At 48.8% G+C, this 17,394-nt stretch overlaps 2 protein-coding genes and 1 pseudogene across 2 annotated transcripts; all 3 read right to left on the bottom strand.

The window, feature by feature from the left end:
• Positions 1 to 3,157: 3,157 nt before the first annotated feature.
• On the bottom strand, positions 3,158 to 4,925 carry LOC149347080 (uncharacterized; annotated as a pseudogene).
• A 3,140-nt stretch (positions 4,926 to 8,065) lies between these two features.
• On the bottom strand, positions 8,066 to 9,917 carry LOC149347079 (pseudouridine-5'-phosphatase-like). The gene is made up of 2 exons (XM_089541481.1): positions 9,690 to 9,917; positions 8,066 to 8,260 (listed from the first exon to the last, which is right to left on the bottom strand). Exons 1-2 carry the CDS (start codon positions 9,876 to 9,878, stop codon positions 8,066 to 8,068), a joined length of 384 nt encoding a protein of 127 aa, XP_089397607.1. The 5' UTR covers positions 9,879 to 9,917.
• A 6,342-nt stretch (positions 9,918 to 16,259) lies between these two features.
• On the bottom strand, positions 16,260 to 17,096 carry LOC149347078 (uncharacterized). Its single transcript, XM_089541480.1, has one exon. It carries the CDS (start codon positions 17,094 to 17,096, stop codon positions 16,260 to 16,262), a length of 837 nt encoding a protein of 278 aa, XP_089397606.1.
• Positions 17,097 to 17,394: the final 298 nt, after the last annotated feature.

The following is a 17,394-nucleotide window of genomic DNA, read 5'->3' as shown; positions in this document are numbered from 1 at the left end:
TCCCTTCTACCTATCGTCTCCCCGCCCGTTTTCTGTGTGCTGCAGCCTGGCTCCTTGCGAACTGTTGCCGCCGACGCTCTCTCCACTCCGCGTTTATCCCTGGCATGAATCAAATTCCGCCACACCACATGCTACTACTATTGACTTTAAGTATTAATATAAAAAGCTGTATGACCCCTCGGTATGCAGTGCATTATAACTACAAGGAAACATTGCAGGCACGATCGAGTGACAATACGGGATCATCCCTGCGTGCCAAGCGTATACTGAAAAAAGTTCCTCATGTAACCTTTCATGGAATGTCCCTTGTGGATCTTTGAGAAATAAATAAACATGTGCACATGCCAGAAATTAACTTCCATTCAAGATCTGCTTAGCCATTTTGATGACACCTACGCGAATGTTGCGATAATAATTCAATTTGTCGGTGCGGCTACCACGGCTACTGCGACGCCAGCCGAATGCGCCACTCGTTTTCACCCGTGAAGACGAGTGCAGCGCCACCACGCGCCACCGCGCCTTGTCGACACCGGCGGGGTCACCCCGAGCAAGCCTGTGAGCACACTACCCAATATTCTAGGTCACTCTATCTGGTCTATACTTGAATGCGTCCAGACGCCGCGCGCCCCTTCGGAGCATGCGCAGAACGACCGCCGACTCGCGCGCCGATCGTCGACCGGCGGGTAGTTTGAATTCCGTTCGCGCCTCTTTCTGCGTCGCCTCATCCGTTTCGCTCCATTCACGCCATTGCGGCTACTATATGAAATATGGCTAGGGTGTTATCCGCGCGACAGAAACTTGCTCTCGTGTTACTAGTCCACCGCTTGCGGCGAAAGCGCAGGCGCTCAATGTATGTGCGAAAGATTTTCGCACAGCGGAAAACCACAGGCGAGTACCACCAGCTTGTGCAAGAACTACGGCAAACAGACCCAGAGTACCATCTCAAGTACTTCAGGTAAGCACACTTCACACGAAATGACTGTTTCACTCGTGTGTAGCTTTGTAGCGCTTTTTTTTAACTCACTGTGACTGCTCGGCTCGTTTTATTACTATCCACAAATATTTAGCTGCACAGTAACTTGTCACGATGTTCGGGGGTGTTTTAAACACACTTAGTGCATCCTTGAAAATCATGTAAAACGACTTTCTTTGTGGGATGACCAAGGCCTCATTTGATACACTTTTGAGCCTTGTCCGCGACCGCATCGTCCATTCACCGAACCACAAGAATGCAATCAGCCCAGTAGAAAGGCTGGAAGTCACTTTACGGTAAATATCCCCCACTTTAGCCACCCTTAATTACACACTCTCTGACATCCGCTTGTCATACGGGATGTTACCTTGACTCAAAGCTGAAACTGGCCGTATAGCCGCCTGATGAGCTTAGAAACTCTTCTTTCTTTCGTTCTTGTTCTTATTCAGTGTAGTAGCAGGAAAAACAATTCTATATCGTTTGCCCACTTTTTGCGCTGGTTTTCAAACGTCCATTCACTGTGCGAGCATGGAATTCTCTCGCCAAATATATTTTTTGTCCCCATTTCACAGTTGTGTTCTATTGATTAATTGCCTTCCGTTATTCCCACTGATTTCTTTCGACACGTCAGACATGACTCGACCCTTGAACATACCTTTATATAGCTACGTTAATCATCCCCCCTCCCCGCGCGACTCTGATTGTAATTAACAATCCTCTTCAACCTAGTTGCGCCTAATAACACGATAATTAAATACAGAAAGAAACTTCTTTTAACAAAAGATGGCGCTGCAACACAATTAATTTGCTACTTCTACTCTTCACAGGTTTCTGGCCACAGGCGGCTCTATGATGGACGTCGCTGTAAGCTATCGTGTGCATGTATCGACAGTCTCTGGCATTCTGAAAGAGACCCTGCCTGCCATCTGGCACTGCCTTTCCCCACTTGTGCTCAGACAGCCGACTTCCAACGAATGGGAGTTCATCAGACAGGAGTTCGCCACGAAGTGGAACTTTCCCAATTGTGTAGGGTGCATAGATGGGAAGCACTTCGCAATTACTTGCCCTACTGACAGTGGTTCAGAGTTTTACAATTATAAGGGTTTCTACTCATTGCTGATGTTGGCAGTGGCAGATGCAAATTATCGCTTTCTGCTAGTGGATATTGGTGCTCAGGGCAGACTTTCTGATGGCTCTTTCTTTCGAGAAAGCCCAATCAGAAAGAGCTTCGAGAACAATACCCTCAGCTTGCCTTCAGGTCATAACGGGTGGCCACTGTGCATTGTGGGCGATGCAGCATTTCCCCTGCAGCCCTATTTAATGCGCCCTTACCACGGAAGACAGCTTAACGAGACAAAACGAGTATTTAACTATAGGCTGTCAAGGGCGCGCCGTTGCGTGGAGAACGCTTTCGGAATATTGGTTTCCCGTTGGCGCTGCTTCCTCGGGACAGTGAGTGGCGACGTTGAGTTGCTCACAGCCATGGTAGGTGCAGCGGTTTGCCTGAACAACTTTCTCCTGGCTGACAAGGAATATTGCCCACATGATTACGGCGACCGCGTCACTGGCGAAAATGTCCAGGAAGGCGGGTGGACGCAGACCGTAGCAAATGTAAATCCTCAGAGTACCGCCAGCGGCACCCGCTCAGCTTCAGATGCTATGCAAATCCGGGATGCCATAACAGAGTACGTCATGTCCCCAAGTGGTTGTTTACCATGGCAACTGAAAGTTGTAAGGCGGTGTTGACGGCTAGCGTGAAGCTGTTGACTCCATTTTTCGGGCAAAACAAGAACATCCGACGCCAGCTAAAATGTATAAAACTTTATTTTGATATCTGGTGACCACTTCGTAAAGGACTTTCGAGTGGATTGTAATTGAACATATCCCGCGGATGTAAAAAAATACACGAAACATTTTGTACTTCTGCTTTTGTGCAAGCACATGCAAGCACACCACGCTAAGTTTGTTTTGTTTGCATGTTTGTTGTTTTCATGTGAAATATTTTGTTTGAACAGACAAAGGTGGTGTACAACTATTGCTCAACATGCTTCATGTATAAATTAGCAATAAATTAGCAATGGTGCAAGTTATAATCATGAAATCGCTTGTAAATGATGAAAAATCACTTGTTCAAGTTGAAAGACGAATTACCATGACAATGCACACAGCTTGAATTGTGAAACAATGAAGTGGTGAAAGAGGTACGAGACTGTTAACCACATTGAAGCTTACAATACTTGCAATGAAACCATTCAACAGTCTAACAACAGATATATCACAGCTTTGTAGTATACTGAAACAATAGGAACACGAACAGAACGATGTTAGGAAACTGCACTGCATGGCAGGCAATGCAAAAAAATGAAATGGCAATGCCCTCTAAGTTATCAAAAGAAACATAGTGCAGATGATATATTTGCTGTCACCTACACCTCAAAAAGTATATCTTAAAATTCAGCCTCAGACTCGTCATATTCAGCTATTAGCTCCATTATTCTAACCTTCAAGCGAGAGGCGATTCTCTTTGGCCTCCTGTCAAGGCTCATGCCAACTGATTGCGCGAAAGTCTCATTTTCGGTGTTCTCGGCCAGCTGGGAAAGGAGCTGCTGCTCGAAGTGATCGCAACTGGACGCTTTTTTGGACCGTTTCGAGGGTGGCTCCCTCACTGTGGAGTCTTCCTGCCTGGCAGGCTGACCAAGACTAGCTGCTGCGGGCTCCAGCTCTTCATCAACATTGGCGGTGGGTGATGGTGCTGCAGAATCATCACCTTGCATACTGTTGAAAATTTCTTCTGCTGTTGAGGGGATGTCATCGCCTCCTGGCAGGGCCCTTAAGCCCACGCTGCAGGTAGTCCTGAAACAAACAGGGTTTACTCCAGTAAGTTCAGTCTTGTCGTTTCACTTTTTTTTTTTACTTTACTGCTAACAGAGCACCTGTGCCTTGTCGAGTGTAAGAGCGTTACGCACACGGATGAAGAAAAAGAAAAGGACACGAGCTCTGACTTACACTGATGTTTGAAATTCAGTTGAAATTCAAGGCCCATGCATTTATCATGCCTTCTTATTCATGCCTGTGAGTAGTGCTCCAGTAAAATGTAAGTAAAATGCTGAACCAAGTGCTCCAATTATCCACATTAGTGCTAGTTTCACAGAGCGAAAATGCTGATGTTGCCGGGAAGTTTTGGTGAGCAAATCTTCTACCTTCCAAAAGCAGGAGCTACATCTCCGACCTATATCCTAGGCAGGGGGCTGCCCACTAACCGTTCCCAACCCTCAGCCTTCCCTCAGCACAAACAGTAAAGCCATAAAAAATGACAAAAACCAACACACATACTAGCCCAAAACAAAATACACGCGAGTTCTAAGAATGCAGCTCACCCGAACCCATGAGATCACAACCGCTAAAACACATAACACAAATGCACAATCGGAAGCATAAAGATCTAGAGAAATTTTTGCTACAGATGTCTGACCACCCGCCAACTTTTTATTGCATGTTTGATATTGCTGTACATTTTGAAGCTGGTAAAAAGTTAATCTCATTTTAATATTTTCATAGCCACACAAAAGCCGTGAAACATTTAAAAAAACACGAGCAATTTTGTACAGGCTCCTCCAGGGTCTTCTTCTAAAGCCATGCTAACGTGATAAAGCGCAGCAGTTCATAGGCAGTTACATGAAAAAAAAAACTAATACTAAATCCTCTCTCGCAGAAGGGGAACGTCACGGTAAAAAAGCATGAATTAACGAAGGAGGCTCAGTATGAACAAGGTGTGCCCCCATACAGAAGGTAAAACGAAGGAGGCTCAGTGAACAAGCACCCAATTCATGCCGTGCATTGAACACTTTTCGCGCTCATAACTCCACGTACCTCGATCCGCGAAAACAAACATTCCAAAACAAAGCAAAAGAACTCACTTTTTTGGACGACCACAGTTCTTGTAGGAAGACATTGCTTCGGCAAACTGCCATGACTGCTTCGCAACGTAGGCGCTGCCGCTCCGCGTAGCGAGCTCGATCGCTTTTAGCTCCCGGGTGAAGCGGTCCCGGAGCTTCTTCCATAACTTGTGCCATTCTTCGACTACATTAAAAACGAGGGACAAAAAAAATCGGCCACGCATTACGATACATGCGGCGAGTGGAATGCTTCGGCTGTGAAGGGTACAAGTGAAGCCGAGCACAGCAGTCGGGAACAACTCACCCGTGGAGAGACCGGTGCTTCGCCTTATTTGTTCCCAAGCGTTCTCTTTTCGCTGGTTGTCTCTGAAATCGAGTCGTTTTGTGTCGTATACACAGGGGTGTTGTTTTATGGCTTCAATAAAGCGTTCCACAACGATATCCGGCTCGGTTTCGATGTTTGGGCAGCTCGCGCCACTCACGCCGCTCGCGCTGGCATCCGCAATTTTTCTCCGCGCGATGCATTGTGGGTCGACGCGGTCGGCGGCGCCGGCGCGCAATTGGAGCAGGAGCCAAATCTGCGCCGGGCCCGTCGGGGCACGCTGGCAGCCGCCGGTTGCGTTGGCCGCTGCAGTGCGTCGAACTATACGGAGCTGTTTTCACCAACGCAACGCAGCGTGCGCGCGCGCGCGCGCTCGCTCGCTTGCGTTAGGTCGGACTATATTCGCGCCTTGATACGGCGCGTAACGGCAGGGCTAGAGTGCGCCTGGGACAGGAATAGCTTTTCGCTGTAAAATACAAAGCACGGTTGCACTAGCCACCACTCCGTTTCAAATCAGACGTTCTTATTATTTATTTATTTATTTGGAATACTGCCAACCCCACAGGGGTCATTACAAGAGTGGGATGAAAAAAAGAGAAAAAAAAGGAGAAAAAATAGAATACGAATATACATGATGAAACAGGGTCAACAGTGCGTATAAGAAAGAACTGCCTTTTCAGTGAGCGCAATAAATTTTTCCAATGTTGGCTGCGCGGTAATACATGGTTGCAAAGCGTTCCATTCGCGTACGGACATCGGAAAATAATAATACCAGAACGAGTTGTTATTGCAAGAAAATTCCTGTATCATATTTGAGTGTATGTGTCTGGTTTGGCGCGTATGTCTTAGATCTAGAAAGTCTGAAAAATTTAGTTGGAATGAGTTGTGAAGAAGAAGATAGAGAAATTTCAAACGCTGCAGTTTTGCTCTACTTGTCAGTGTATGAAGACCAGCGCGCTGTAAAAGCTCTGTGGCTGAATCGAAACGACCGTAGCGGTTAAATAAAAGACGTGCAGCTTTTCTTTGGACCATTTCCAGTGAGTAGATATTGTCTTTTGTGTGTGGGAACCATATAATATTTGAATATTCTAAGGTAGGTCTGATAAGTGTGACGTAAGCAAGGCGTTTGGTTTCAGTAGTCGCTTGTCTCAGAACTCTCTTGATAAAGAACAATTTCTGCATCGCCGTGTTAGTTACCTTTCGCACATGCGCTGTCCAGGTAAGGTCAGAGGAGATTAGAACACCAAGATATTGATGTGAAGTGACACGGGATGGTGTGGTCCTGTTTAGGGAGTATGGAAAATCTAGTTTCTTTTTTTTCTTCGTAACACACATTGACACTGTTTTATCTGCATTAATACACATATTCCATGTGTCGCACCATTGTACAACTTTCTTCAGAGCACTATTAAGCTTAATTTGGTCATTAATATCTCTGACTTCTTGGTAGAGCACGCAGTCATCTGCAAATAGTCGGATTTTAACGTGAACTTCATTTGCTAGATCATTTATGTATAGTAAGAATAGAAGTGGAGCTAAGACGGTACCCTGTGGCACACCGGAAATAACTTTAATTGTATCAAAAGTATGGCTGCCAAGCTGTACAAATTGCATCCGATCGCTAAGGTAATCGCTTATCCAGCGTATGATCGGCCCGTTTCCGAGAATGTGGGTAAGTTTGAAAAGCAGTTTTGTGTGGGAGACCCGATCAAATGCTTTTGACAAATCAAGATAGATCATATCAATTTGCGACTGGTTGTTAAGAGCCTGAGCTAGGTCGTGTATAATTTCCACTAGCTGTGTAACGGTGGAAAGTCCGCGTCGGAAGGCATGCTGATTTTGGTGAAGTATATGGTTAGTTTCTACAAATTCTGTAATGAACTATCGAATTCATCCATTCGATCGAATTCATCCTATCGAATGAGCCTATCGAATTCATCCATTCGATAGGCTTACGCCGACAAAGCCTTACCGCGACGCCTACGCTATCGAGATTTAGTTTAATAAGATTTGGGTGGCCCAGAAAAAAATTGATATTGAAAGCATTCTTTAATGCCGTAATTATTCTTCAACAATACTTCCCAAATGGAAAGAAAGTTGCGCGTCTATAATCGCTCAGTTCACGTAACATAACAGGCTTGCCTAATTTTCTCACACCCCTCACATCGGTTAGTGTGCCATCCAGATGTGTCTGGCTCATTTCTAAGCCTTGATAGGCCAATACAACCGTGTTCTTTTAGAGCTATTAACTATACCCGCTGTGCGCTCAGTAGAAAATAATCGTCAGACCTCGTTCTAACTTTTACCGTGTAGCCTAAACGCGGTTACTCGATATCAGGGCAATAACCATGGCATGAAATACTATTTTACTATGCAGCTGTGAACATCGACGTCAACATATTTCCGATTCAGAAACTTTATTATTAATTTCGTATTTTATCAATCAAACGCCAAAAAATGAAACCGATAAGATGAACTGCGTACTGTCTTTGTAAGATACGCACCCCTTACGCAATTTCACAGCAATTCCTATGGCTAAGAAACAGAGCTTCGTCCCGAAATTCACTAACTGGTCATTATTATCATAATACAGGGCTTTTCAACCAAGTTGTTTCTACCCATTTCACCACGGTGATCACATCAATGTCTGCAACTTCAGCGGCCGCAATTTTGTCCACAACAGTGACACAAAGCATATGGCACTTAGGCTTAGGTTAGTAAGGCTCGTATTATAAATGTATTACCAAGAACACTTGTATTCGAAAGCCGCGCCTGGAGTAAACGTCGAGACGCACGAGGTAATGCTCTCAATGAAAATACGGGAAAGCGTAGTCCTTGGGATTGTCCGCACAACTGTTCTGGACATGGCGCGCGCTAGCTCTTTCCGGCGGAGTCCTTGAAGGGCGGCATTCCAAACAGCTCCGGCTTGAAGTCCATCATGGAGTCGATGCACAGCGTCGCACGACGTCTGTTCTCCTGGTCCATGCGCGGGTCGGGGACCATGACGACCTGCATGCCAGCGGCGAGACCAGCGGTGACACCCTTGGGCGCGTCCTCGAACACCAGCACCTGCAATCAAGATGAGTGAGGTGTTAAACACAATAGTGCCCTCTTAAGCCTCCAGACTGCGAGCAAAACTGCCCCCTGCTGTTATCAGGAGCTCCTACCGAGTACGACAATCAAATTTTTCATGAAGCTATGGTGCAACTAGGTGAGAGCTGTCTTTATTTTAACGTATACCATGAAGAATTTGAAATCAAGTGAAAACACTGAGAAGCACCATTTTCTAATGTATTAAGTGCCATATCAGCGACTCACTTTGCACTTGCTGTCATTATTCTTTCTTGCAAAGCATCCGCCATTACACCTTTTTTCCATATTAGTATTATGCCATATGATAATCCAATGGGACATCGTTGAACACAGTATTCAGATTTTCAAATTTGGCTGTGCTGATGACGTCACGGCTTTCTCGAACAATCAGGGGATTTCGTTGAGAAGAAACCTGGTAGTTTTGGTAAGACGGCAACTTAAATGCAGTAGCAATAATACCAGCACTTGGGCGCTTCCATATTTCACCTCCATGGCGCCACCTCTCCTTCAAAAGCAGCTGAGGTTGACGTTTGATTCCATGTCTGAAGTTTGGTTTGGTTTTATGAAGTTTAACGTCCTGAAGCGACGCAGGCTATGAGGGACGCGTAGTGGAGGGCTCCGGAAGTTTCGACCACCTGGGGTTCTTTAACGTAGTACACTGACATCGCTCAGTACACGGACTCTAGAATTTCTCCTCCACCGAAATTCGATCGCCGCGGCCGGGATCTAACCCGCGTCTTTCGGGTCAGCAGCCGAGCACCATAACCACTGAGCCACCGCGGCGGCTCCATGTCTGAAGTACTAAATATGTCGCTTCTGGCTCATCGTGTAGCAATACAGCAGCTAAAGCTCATATCTGCTGAATGTCACACCACGTGTGTTTTACGAGTACCGACCCTGGCTAGTTCTAGAACAGCTACAATTTCACAGCTTGTGATACTTCCCACTTGATCTTTGCACTTGTCAGTCCATAAACCGCCATATTCGGACCGCTAGCCGCAGTAGCAGGCATCCGCCATGCTGTGACTGTGCCCACATTTGCTTATAACACATTTTTTTCTCATTTTTGCTCTCGATTCTCCACCTAGATTGCTGTCTAGCTCTCAACCCGGGCAGGCTGTGACGACGTCACAATGTCGCGTGACCTCTCTTGACAAATTAATTTCACTGACACCTGTCACAGTGGGCACGTTGCTCACAACCTGAGGGCCAGATTGCCACCTGCCACAGTGGGCTGGTTTTGATGACGTCACAAGGTCACGTGACCACTCTCGATCAATCGGCTGTTTTTGTAAGGTTGGACATCGGCGGGGTTTTGGTATGGCGACAACTCTAATGCTAGGGCAAAAATGCAAGCAAAAATTTAACGGTGCGAAGTGCGGATGGTTGAGGTATCTATACGCGCCTTCTCCGGTGGCGGATTGCCGTCGAACTTGGACGCTGCGACGAGGAAGATGTCCGGGTGCGGCTTCCCCCTCTTCACCTCGGGGTTCTCGCCCGAGCAGACCACGTGGTGGAAGAGGGCCAGCAGCTCCTTGTGCCGTGCCGTCTTCACCGTGAAGGAGACGCGCTTCGAGCTGGTGGCTATGGCCATGGGGACGCCGCTAGCGTGCAGGTGGCGCACGAGGCGGTCCACGCCTGCACATGGGCAGACCCAACATCGCGCTCTGTCATAGGCAGTCTTGTGGACGATGGCTGCAGCTCTGCACTTCACTCCACAAGTGAAATGGAACTAAATGCACCACTTAGCATTCGCGACGATTGGTCAGTACATGGGAAGAATACCTTTGGCTCCCTTTGCAGTTGTACTCTAAAGGGAGTAACGGTGCTGTTTGAATGACTGCGAGATGTGGCAACGAGTCAACCACAAAAATAATACCAACCTCTGCAGAAATTTTAACCCTTTCCAAGACTTAGAGAGTAAGCTTTACTACTAGCCCTAGTACTAACGGTGTTGGGCTTTCAGCAAGCTCAGCTGTGGCAACCTTACTTCAGTTTAACAAACTCTCTCATAGCCTGAGTCGCTTTGGGACGTTAAACCCCATAAACCAAACAAACTAACAGAAATCTAGCCGACGGCGTGATGTCAGAACTGTGACGTTAACTGAGCGGTTGGTGTTGTCAGCAGTTGCTTGTGTTCTACTGCAGCGTCAGCTACTAGTGCCTTTATTGGAGGTGCCCATCGCCGCTGGCGGGGACTAAATGAAAAGGTGACGTGCATTTAGGAAATGAGGCATTACTAAAATCTGAATGTAACACACTTCATTTTTGTCACTTATTGCGCAATTTAGAGCCCAAGAGCCAGAACTTCTTAAAAGAACCTCTTAACTATAAATCTTGGTTGTGTTTGTCGGGGCCTCGTTTCCCGTCCATTCTACATGTATAGACAAAAACTGCACGATTGTTAACTTCACACAGGGAATAGGCATGCTATTTGGAATACTGTTTATAAATTAAACTTTGAAATGTTCAGGAACGAAGCTTTCAATGCAAGTTAGTCTTAGTGTATATTAAGCGAAGATCAGGATTGTTTCCTCAGCTGCAGTAGTACGTACAAGGCTAGAATATAGTCAACTAACTTCACTGAGGAACTTCATCTCCAACTCATGGCGGTAATGTCGCGCTAAAATCATCGGAATGAAAATCTACGTATGCCAGTAAAGCTGTGTTTCATCATCGTCAAAGTAAGACCGAAGGGTTGAGCACCAGAGGTAAGGCCCCGCGAAACTTAAGCTTAACTATATTCATTTTTCTACAGAGCAAGTGGGGCATGAGCTAGGGGCTCTAAAGGATTTCATGCGTAACCTCGAAAAACTTTCAAAGGTGATAAAGAGATTGATCGGAGCATGCAAATGCTTCTCCTCAGATAACAACCTTAGAAAAATGGCCTAATTTACATCTTTCTCGTCCCTCAGTTGGCTTTCATCACGGGTTAGCGCGTGTTATTTACGAGTGGTTCCCAAACAATGAAGAACTGATAGCATAGCCCAAAACCTAATTCATGAGAAACTACGGGCTTACAAAGAGCTACGACAAGGTTATTTGTTGTTTTGTGTCCTCGCTGCAGCTGCGCAAACTGAAATTACAAAGTTCGTACGTAATTAGGGTGAGCCCGCCATGTAGGTAGCGTGCACGCACGGAGATTTTTCGCAGCTGTGGGACTCGCGTCATATGCAACGCAAGGCTTCTGTCGTGGTGGCATGCTTGTCGATTTACCTTCCAGTCATCCCTCCTACTACGGCTCTTCACAGCATTTTTGACAGCCGATGCACTACTCCACGACGTCCATAGAAAAGTGCATTCATTCTTGAAATTTACCCTCTTCAATAAGGGCCGACACAAACGACTCAAGCTTGACATTGCCCACTATGGCTCGCGGCATCAAAGCTGATCTTTCGGGATTTACAGGTCGGCTTAGCGTGAGACAAACGAGGGCAAGAGTTTGTCTCGCGCTAAGCCAACCTGCAAATTATGAATCACCGACTTCCAACACTCCACTTTGCTGAGCTTTCGCACTGCCTCAAGATCCAACCTCACAGTTGTCCGCCCTCTGCAATCTCCCACCCAATTTCTGTCTCAAATGGGAGCGAGTCCCGCGAGCTGCCTTCAAGGGTGCCCACCTGAACACCACGGGTCTCAGCGCTCATCCTGTGCACAAACCTGCCACGGTACTGCTTTATTCCTACTGGTCAGGAGGTATCCGTGTGATCCCGTTGTGTGGACGTCAGTGGGTTCTTCGACGGGATCAGTTGAATACATACACAGACACATAAAAGGGCCTAGCACAAGGGTGGATGGTACACAATACTGGTGGAATCAGCTGAACACATGGGCATGCACACATAAAAGACGCCAGCGCAATCTTGTGTCGTGTCTTCCGTCTGCCTGCCATGTGCTCATCTGATCCTATCCGACTCATACAGCAACCGACTCAGTTTCAAACGGTACGTCAGTCACATTACTGACGTGCTCAACGACGCCACCTAGCCCGCAAAACATCCCCGATGTACAACAGCTCCAGACACAGCCCGTCAGTGACGTGCTTGGTATTCGTCATCATCATCATCGGCCCGACTACGGCCCACTGCAGCGCAAAGGCCTCTCCCATGTCTTTCCAATCAACCCTGTCCTGTTCATTCATAGAATATTGTGGACTTGTGAATATTGTGAATTACTACATCAAGGTGGCCAAATCCTGCTCTGGTGAGGGAGTGCGTTGTCGGTTCTTGTCATCGAGATCACACCGCACCCCGGGTCTGGTTATGCAGTTTTGTCCACTCACGGAGTTTCTCTTTTTAATCTGGTTGAGAATTGCCTGGCATCGGGGTTGGCACCCCCGGTCCTCTTGCACGCGAGGCGGATGCCTTACCTCTACGCCATCATCGCATAGCTTGGTGTTAGGTAAATGTAAATAAAAAGCGTCACTGCTTGCTGCTGTAAACAGTGCCCGCTCTCTTACAAGAAGAAGGTTGAATTTTTGATGTGTTCTCCAGTCGGAGTCTGAGGCAAAACTGTTTATTGAGCGAAAGCGTACAAGCGGGGCAGACAGTCGGGATAGAGAGAGAGAGTGCAGAGAGTTCAGTGTCCGCGTGTAGCTTCGTACATGCATATGGTACGTGCCAGGACCGAAGAGCCGCGGAGACGCGGGGATGACGTGTTGAGCGAAATACGATGCTCAGGCCAGACAGAAGGTACTATACAGGAAGCGGCTCTTGGAGCGGCAGTAGTGTGATACACAATTGGAGCGGCAGCACCACGATACACAACACTCCTCCCCCCTTAGACGTAGTAGTCTCGGAGGTGAGAAGGAAACTTCCTCTCTCGGGCGGAGCGTCGAGGAACGGTGCCGGTCGCCGGAGGAATTCTGTCGGAGGTATCCGCGTTCTCTGAGTTGGAGCGGCTGTGCCCGGGTTCTGGTGAGTCGGCGTCTGGCTCGGCCGAAGTGCTAGCGGGTTGTTCGTCCTGGTTTTCTGACTCTGAATGCGGCTCAGGCATTTCGAGTTCAGGTGCACGGTGAGGAAGATCGGGTAGGTTATAGTCCCTCTTTCTAAGGTGCTCGACGTGCCTACGCCAGGACGTACCGTCCAGGAGTTCGACTTCATAGGACACAGGTCCTTTGCAGGAGCAGATGATCGCGGGAAGCCACCGAGACCCATGTGGCGAAAAATTCCTAGCAAAGACTGAGTCACCAGGCTCAAACTTGCGGGTTGGTGCAGCGCGGAGCTTCCGCGACAACTGGTCGCGTTGCGAGTTGCCTTCCTGGGAATCAGGGTGCAAGTAATCTAGGGCGGACTTTAGCTGACGTGAGAACAGTAGCTCCGCCGGGCTTCTTCCTGTAGTCGTGCAGGGCAGCAAGTGCTGCTGGAACAGGAAACGACTGAGCTGAAGTTCGATGTCGCCCCCTTTCAGTCGTTTAAGAGCTTTCTTCGTTTCCTGAACGAAGCGTTCGGCCTGTCCGTTAGAAGACGGATGGTAGGGTGCGACTAAAGCTTGACGAACGTTGTTCCTGGCGAGGAACTGCCGGAATTCAGCTGATGTGAATGCAGAACCGTTGTCAGATACGACGACGTCGGGAAGTCCGTGTGTGGCGAACAGCCGTCTGAGTTCTCGGACAACAAGTGCATCTGAAGTTGTCCTCACCACAACGACCTCTAGCCATTTTGAGAACGAGTCCACGACGATCAGAAATATCTTGCCTTGGACTGGTCCAGCGAAGTCCACGTGCAGCCTAGACCACGGTCTCGTAGTCTGTTCCCAGGGATGGACTGCAGCGCGGGGTGGAGCATTCCTGGATTCTTGGCAGGTCTTACACGCACGGACGGTGTTCTCCACATCGCTGTCGAGTTTCGGCCACCAGACGTAACCTCGCGCGAGTCCCTTCATGCGAACGATTCCTGGGTGTGATGAGTGAAGTAGCTCAAGCACTTCCATGCGGAGTTGCGGTGGAATCACGACTCGGGAGCCCCACAGAATGCAATCACGATAAGCGGAGAGTTCGTCGCGGCGCACGAAGTAAGGTTGGAACTGGTCCTCTACCTTTGCTGGCCATCCGGTACGAATCCACTTGAGTACTCGCGACAACACACGGTCCTTCCTTGTCAGCTGAGAAATCTTGGATGCATCTGCAAAGGCTTCTGGGGGGTTTTCTAGCAGCAGGACATCTGTCATAACAGGACTTTCGGCATTTGTGGAGGGCAGCGGCAGGCGGCTGAGTGAATCAGCATTGCCCATTTGACGTCCCGGTCGGTAGATCAGCTCATAGTCGTACTGTGCGAGGAGTAAATTCCATCGAAGCATCCTCGGTGAAAGTACGCTAGGTATTGGACGACTGTGATGCAGCAGACCCAGCAACGGCTTGTGGTCAGTATAGACCTTGAAGTGTCTGCCATACAGATATTGGTGGAACTTCTTGACACCGGAAACGACAGCCAGAGCTTCTCGGTCTGTCTGAGAGTAGTTCCTTTCGGTCGAGCTCAAAGTACGGGAACCGAATGCAATTGGAGATTCTTGTCCGGTAGAGCCTTCGTGACTAAGGACAAATCCTATGCCGTAGGCAGACGCGTCGCAGGCAAGCGTGAGCGGCTTGTGCACGTCGTAGTGGACTAAGACATCGGATGTCTGTATAAGTTCCTTGGCGTGCTTGAAAGCGTCGGCTTCTTCTTTGTGCCATCTCCACGTCTGATCCTTCGCTAGCAGACGGTATAGAGGCTCGAGGGCGTGAGCTGCACCGTGCAAGAATCTGTTGTAGAAGTTTAGCAGTCCGAGAAAAGACTGAAGTTGCTGCTTGTTCCTTGGACTGGGAGCTTCTTTAAGGGCTTCGACCTTTTCTTCGGTCGGATGAATACCGGCAGCGTCAATGCGGTATCCAAGGAAGGTTACTTCCGGCATGCCGAAGGTGCATTTCTCTCGGCTCAGACGAATGTTGTCGTCACTTATGCGTTTCAGCACATCTCGCAGGTGTTTGTTGTGCTCGTAGGCATCTTGACCTCCCACTATAATATCGTCCAGGTACACGTGGACCCCAGGTAGTCCCTGAGAGGAGCTCTTCCATGTAGCGCTGAAATATGGCTACGGCGGACGACACTCCGAACGGCAGGCGAGTAACTTTGAACAGTCCCCGGTGCGTATTGACTGTTAGCAGATCGGCTGTGTCACTGCCCACGGCAAGCTGCTGGTAGGCTTGATTGAGGTCTAGTTGTGAGAATACAGTGCACCCCGCAAGGTTTGAAAAAAGCTGATCGATGGTTGGAAGAGGATATGTTTCCATCTTGATTGCTTGGTTAACGGTGCTTTTGTAATCACCACACAGCCTGATCTTGCCGTTCTTCTTAACGACGCAGACTACCGGTGTCGCCCATCGGGAGGATCGCACGGGCTGGTAGACGCCTTCCTGTACAAGAACGTACCTTGGGCAGTAGAGCCACCGGAACTTGACGTGCTTTCCTGAAGATGGGAGCGATTTCAGCCTTGAGCTCTATACGAACCGATGGTCCTTTGCTCTTCCCTAGTCCTTCAGCGAAGACTTCTGGGTATTCAGAGACGGCGTTCAGCAAGGTTAGCGGAACTTCGAATTGAGATGCGTGGTTTATTCCGCAGAGCGATATTCCCAACGCAGAAAACCAGTCTCTCCCCAACAGGCTGGTGCCATTTCCTCGGACAACGAGAAGTTGAAGGCGAGTGCTCTTCGTTCTGTATGAGACGGCAACTTCCAATGATCCCAGAATCTCCAAGCTTTCCCTTGTATAGGAGCGCAGCTGTAGAGAGGATGGCCTTAGCTCTTGCCTTGACAGCCGAAGTTTCTCCATGGTCCTCTCGCTGATGATGGTGCAGGCGGCCCCGGAGTCAACCTCCATGGTTAGAGGCCTACTGTTTATCAGGACGTCCACGCAGACTGCCGGAGAAGTGATGGTGTTGGCACCACTCGTAGACTTGCGGTCTTGAATTTCCCGGTGAAAGCTGACTGAAGCCGTAGAGTTTACGTCTTGAGCTGGATCAGCTGATTGCAAAATTTGATGGTTGCGTCCACGATGCGAGAAAACTCCTTTCGGTGTTGACCAGGCTTGGAAGTTTTTTCTTTTGCTGCCTTCTTCCTGCGGGCCTTCTCCAGGTGTCCTTTGTTGCCGCAGTAGCGACAGATGGCGGAATGATAGGAGCAAGTACGAGCGTCATGCTCGCCGGTGCAACGCCAACATTGATGACTCGGAGGATGGGCGGGCTTGCCGTCCGGGCGCTTGGGGTTCCGTTGCAATTGATGCGTTTCTGAGGGGACCCTTGAGCGGCGAACCTCTTCTGTCTTGGCTGCTGCTTCTTCCGCAGCACGTGCCAGTAGGATGGCCTTCGACAGCTTGAGGTCCGGTTCAGCCAGGAGACGTCTTTGGATAGGCTCTTCACGCAAGCCACAGACTAGGCGGTCGCAAAGAAGTCGATCCAGCCAATCCCCGAACTCGCAGTGGCGAGCTAACAGTCGAAGAGCGGCGAAATATTCCGGCACCGATTCACCAGGTTGCTGGTCTCGCTTGTTGAAGCGGAATCGTTCCATGGTGACGGACGGTTTTCCGATGAAGTGGGTGTCGAGCAAGGAAACGATTTCTGAGAAGGGAACCTCCGAAGGTGCCTTGGGTGCGCACAGCGAGCGCAGCAGAGTATACGCGTCGACGCCGCATACGCTGCAGAGGAAAGCCCGTTTCTTCTCATCGGACTGGATGTCGTGGGCTTGAAAGTAGAACTCGAGGCGTTCTAAGTAGACTGGCCAGGAGGAAGGCTCGGCGGGCGAGAATTCTCCGATCGTGGCCGAAGGCAGAAGCGCTGCCATGTCGACGGACGTGCAGGGCTGGAGCGGATCCAGGAGCTTTGCCTGAGGCGGTCAGTATTGACTGCAATTGCGCGCTAGGGATCACGGCGATCCCGTCCTCGTCGCCAGTGATGTGTTCTCCAGTCGGAGTCTGAGGCAAAACTGTTTATTGAGCGAAAGCGTACAAGCGGGGCAGACAGTCGGGATAGAGAGAGAGAGTGCAGAGAGTTCAGTGTCCGCGTGTAGCTTCGTACATGCATATGGTACGTGCCAGGACCGAAGAGCCGCGGAGACGCGGGGATGACGTGTTGAGCGAAAT

Source organism: Amblyomma mixtum, chromosome 4, assembly GCF_055824585.1.
Source record: "Amblyomma mixtum isolate Tamu chromosome 4, ASM5582458v1, whole genome shotgun sequence".
Classification (NCBI taxonomy): Eukaryota; Metazoa; Arthropoda; class Arachnida; order Ixodida; family Ixodidae; genus Amblyomma; species Amblyomma mixtum.
The sequence above is the reverse complement of the archived record's forward strand: the minus strand, read 5'-3'. Positions and strand labels throughout refer to the sequence as shown.

Coding starts and splice junctions, on each gene's coding strand:
- LOC149347078 (XM_089541480.1), bottom strand. CDS start 17,096: ATGGCAGCGCTTCTGCCTTCGGCCACGATCGGAGAATTCTCGCCCGCC.
- LOC149347079 (XM_089541481.1), bottom strand. CDS start 9,878: ATGGCCATAGCCACCAGCTCGAAGCGCGTCTCCTTCACGGTGAAGACG. Junction 8,261..9,689: donor GCAATCCGCCACCGGAGAAG/GCGCGTATAGAT, acceptor TCTTGATTGCAG/GTGCTGGTGTTCGAGGACGC.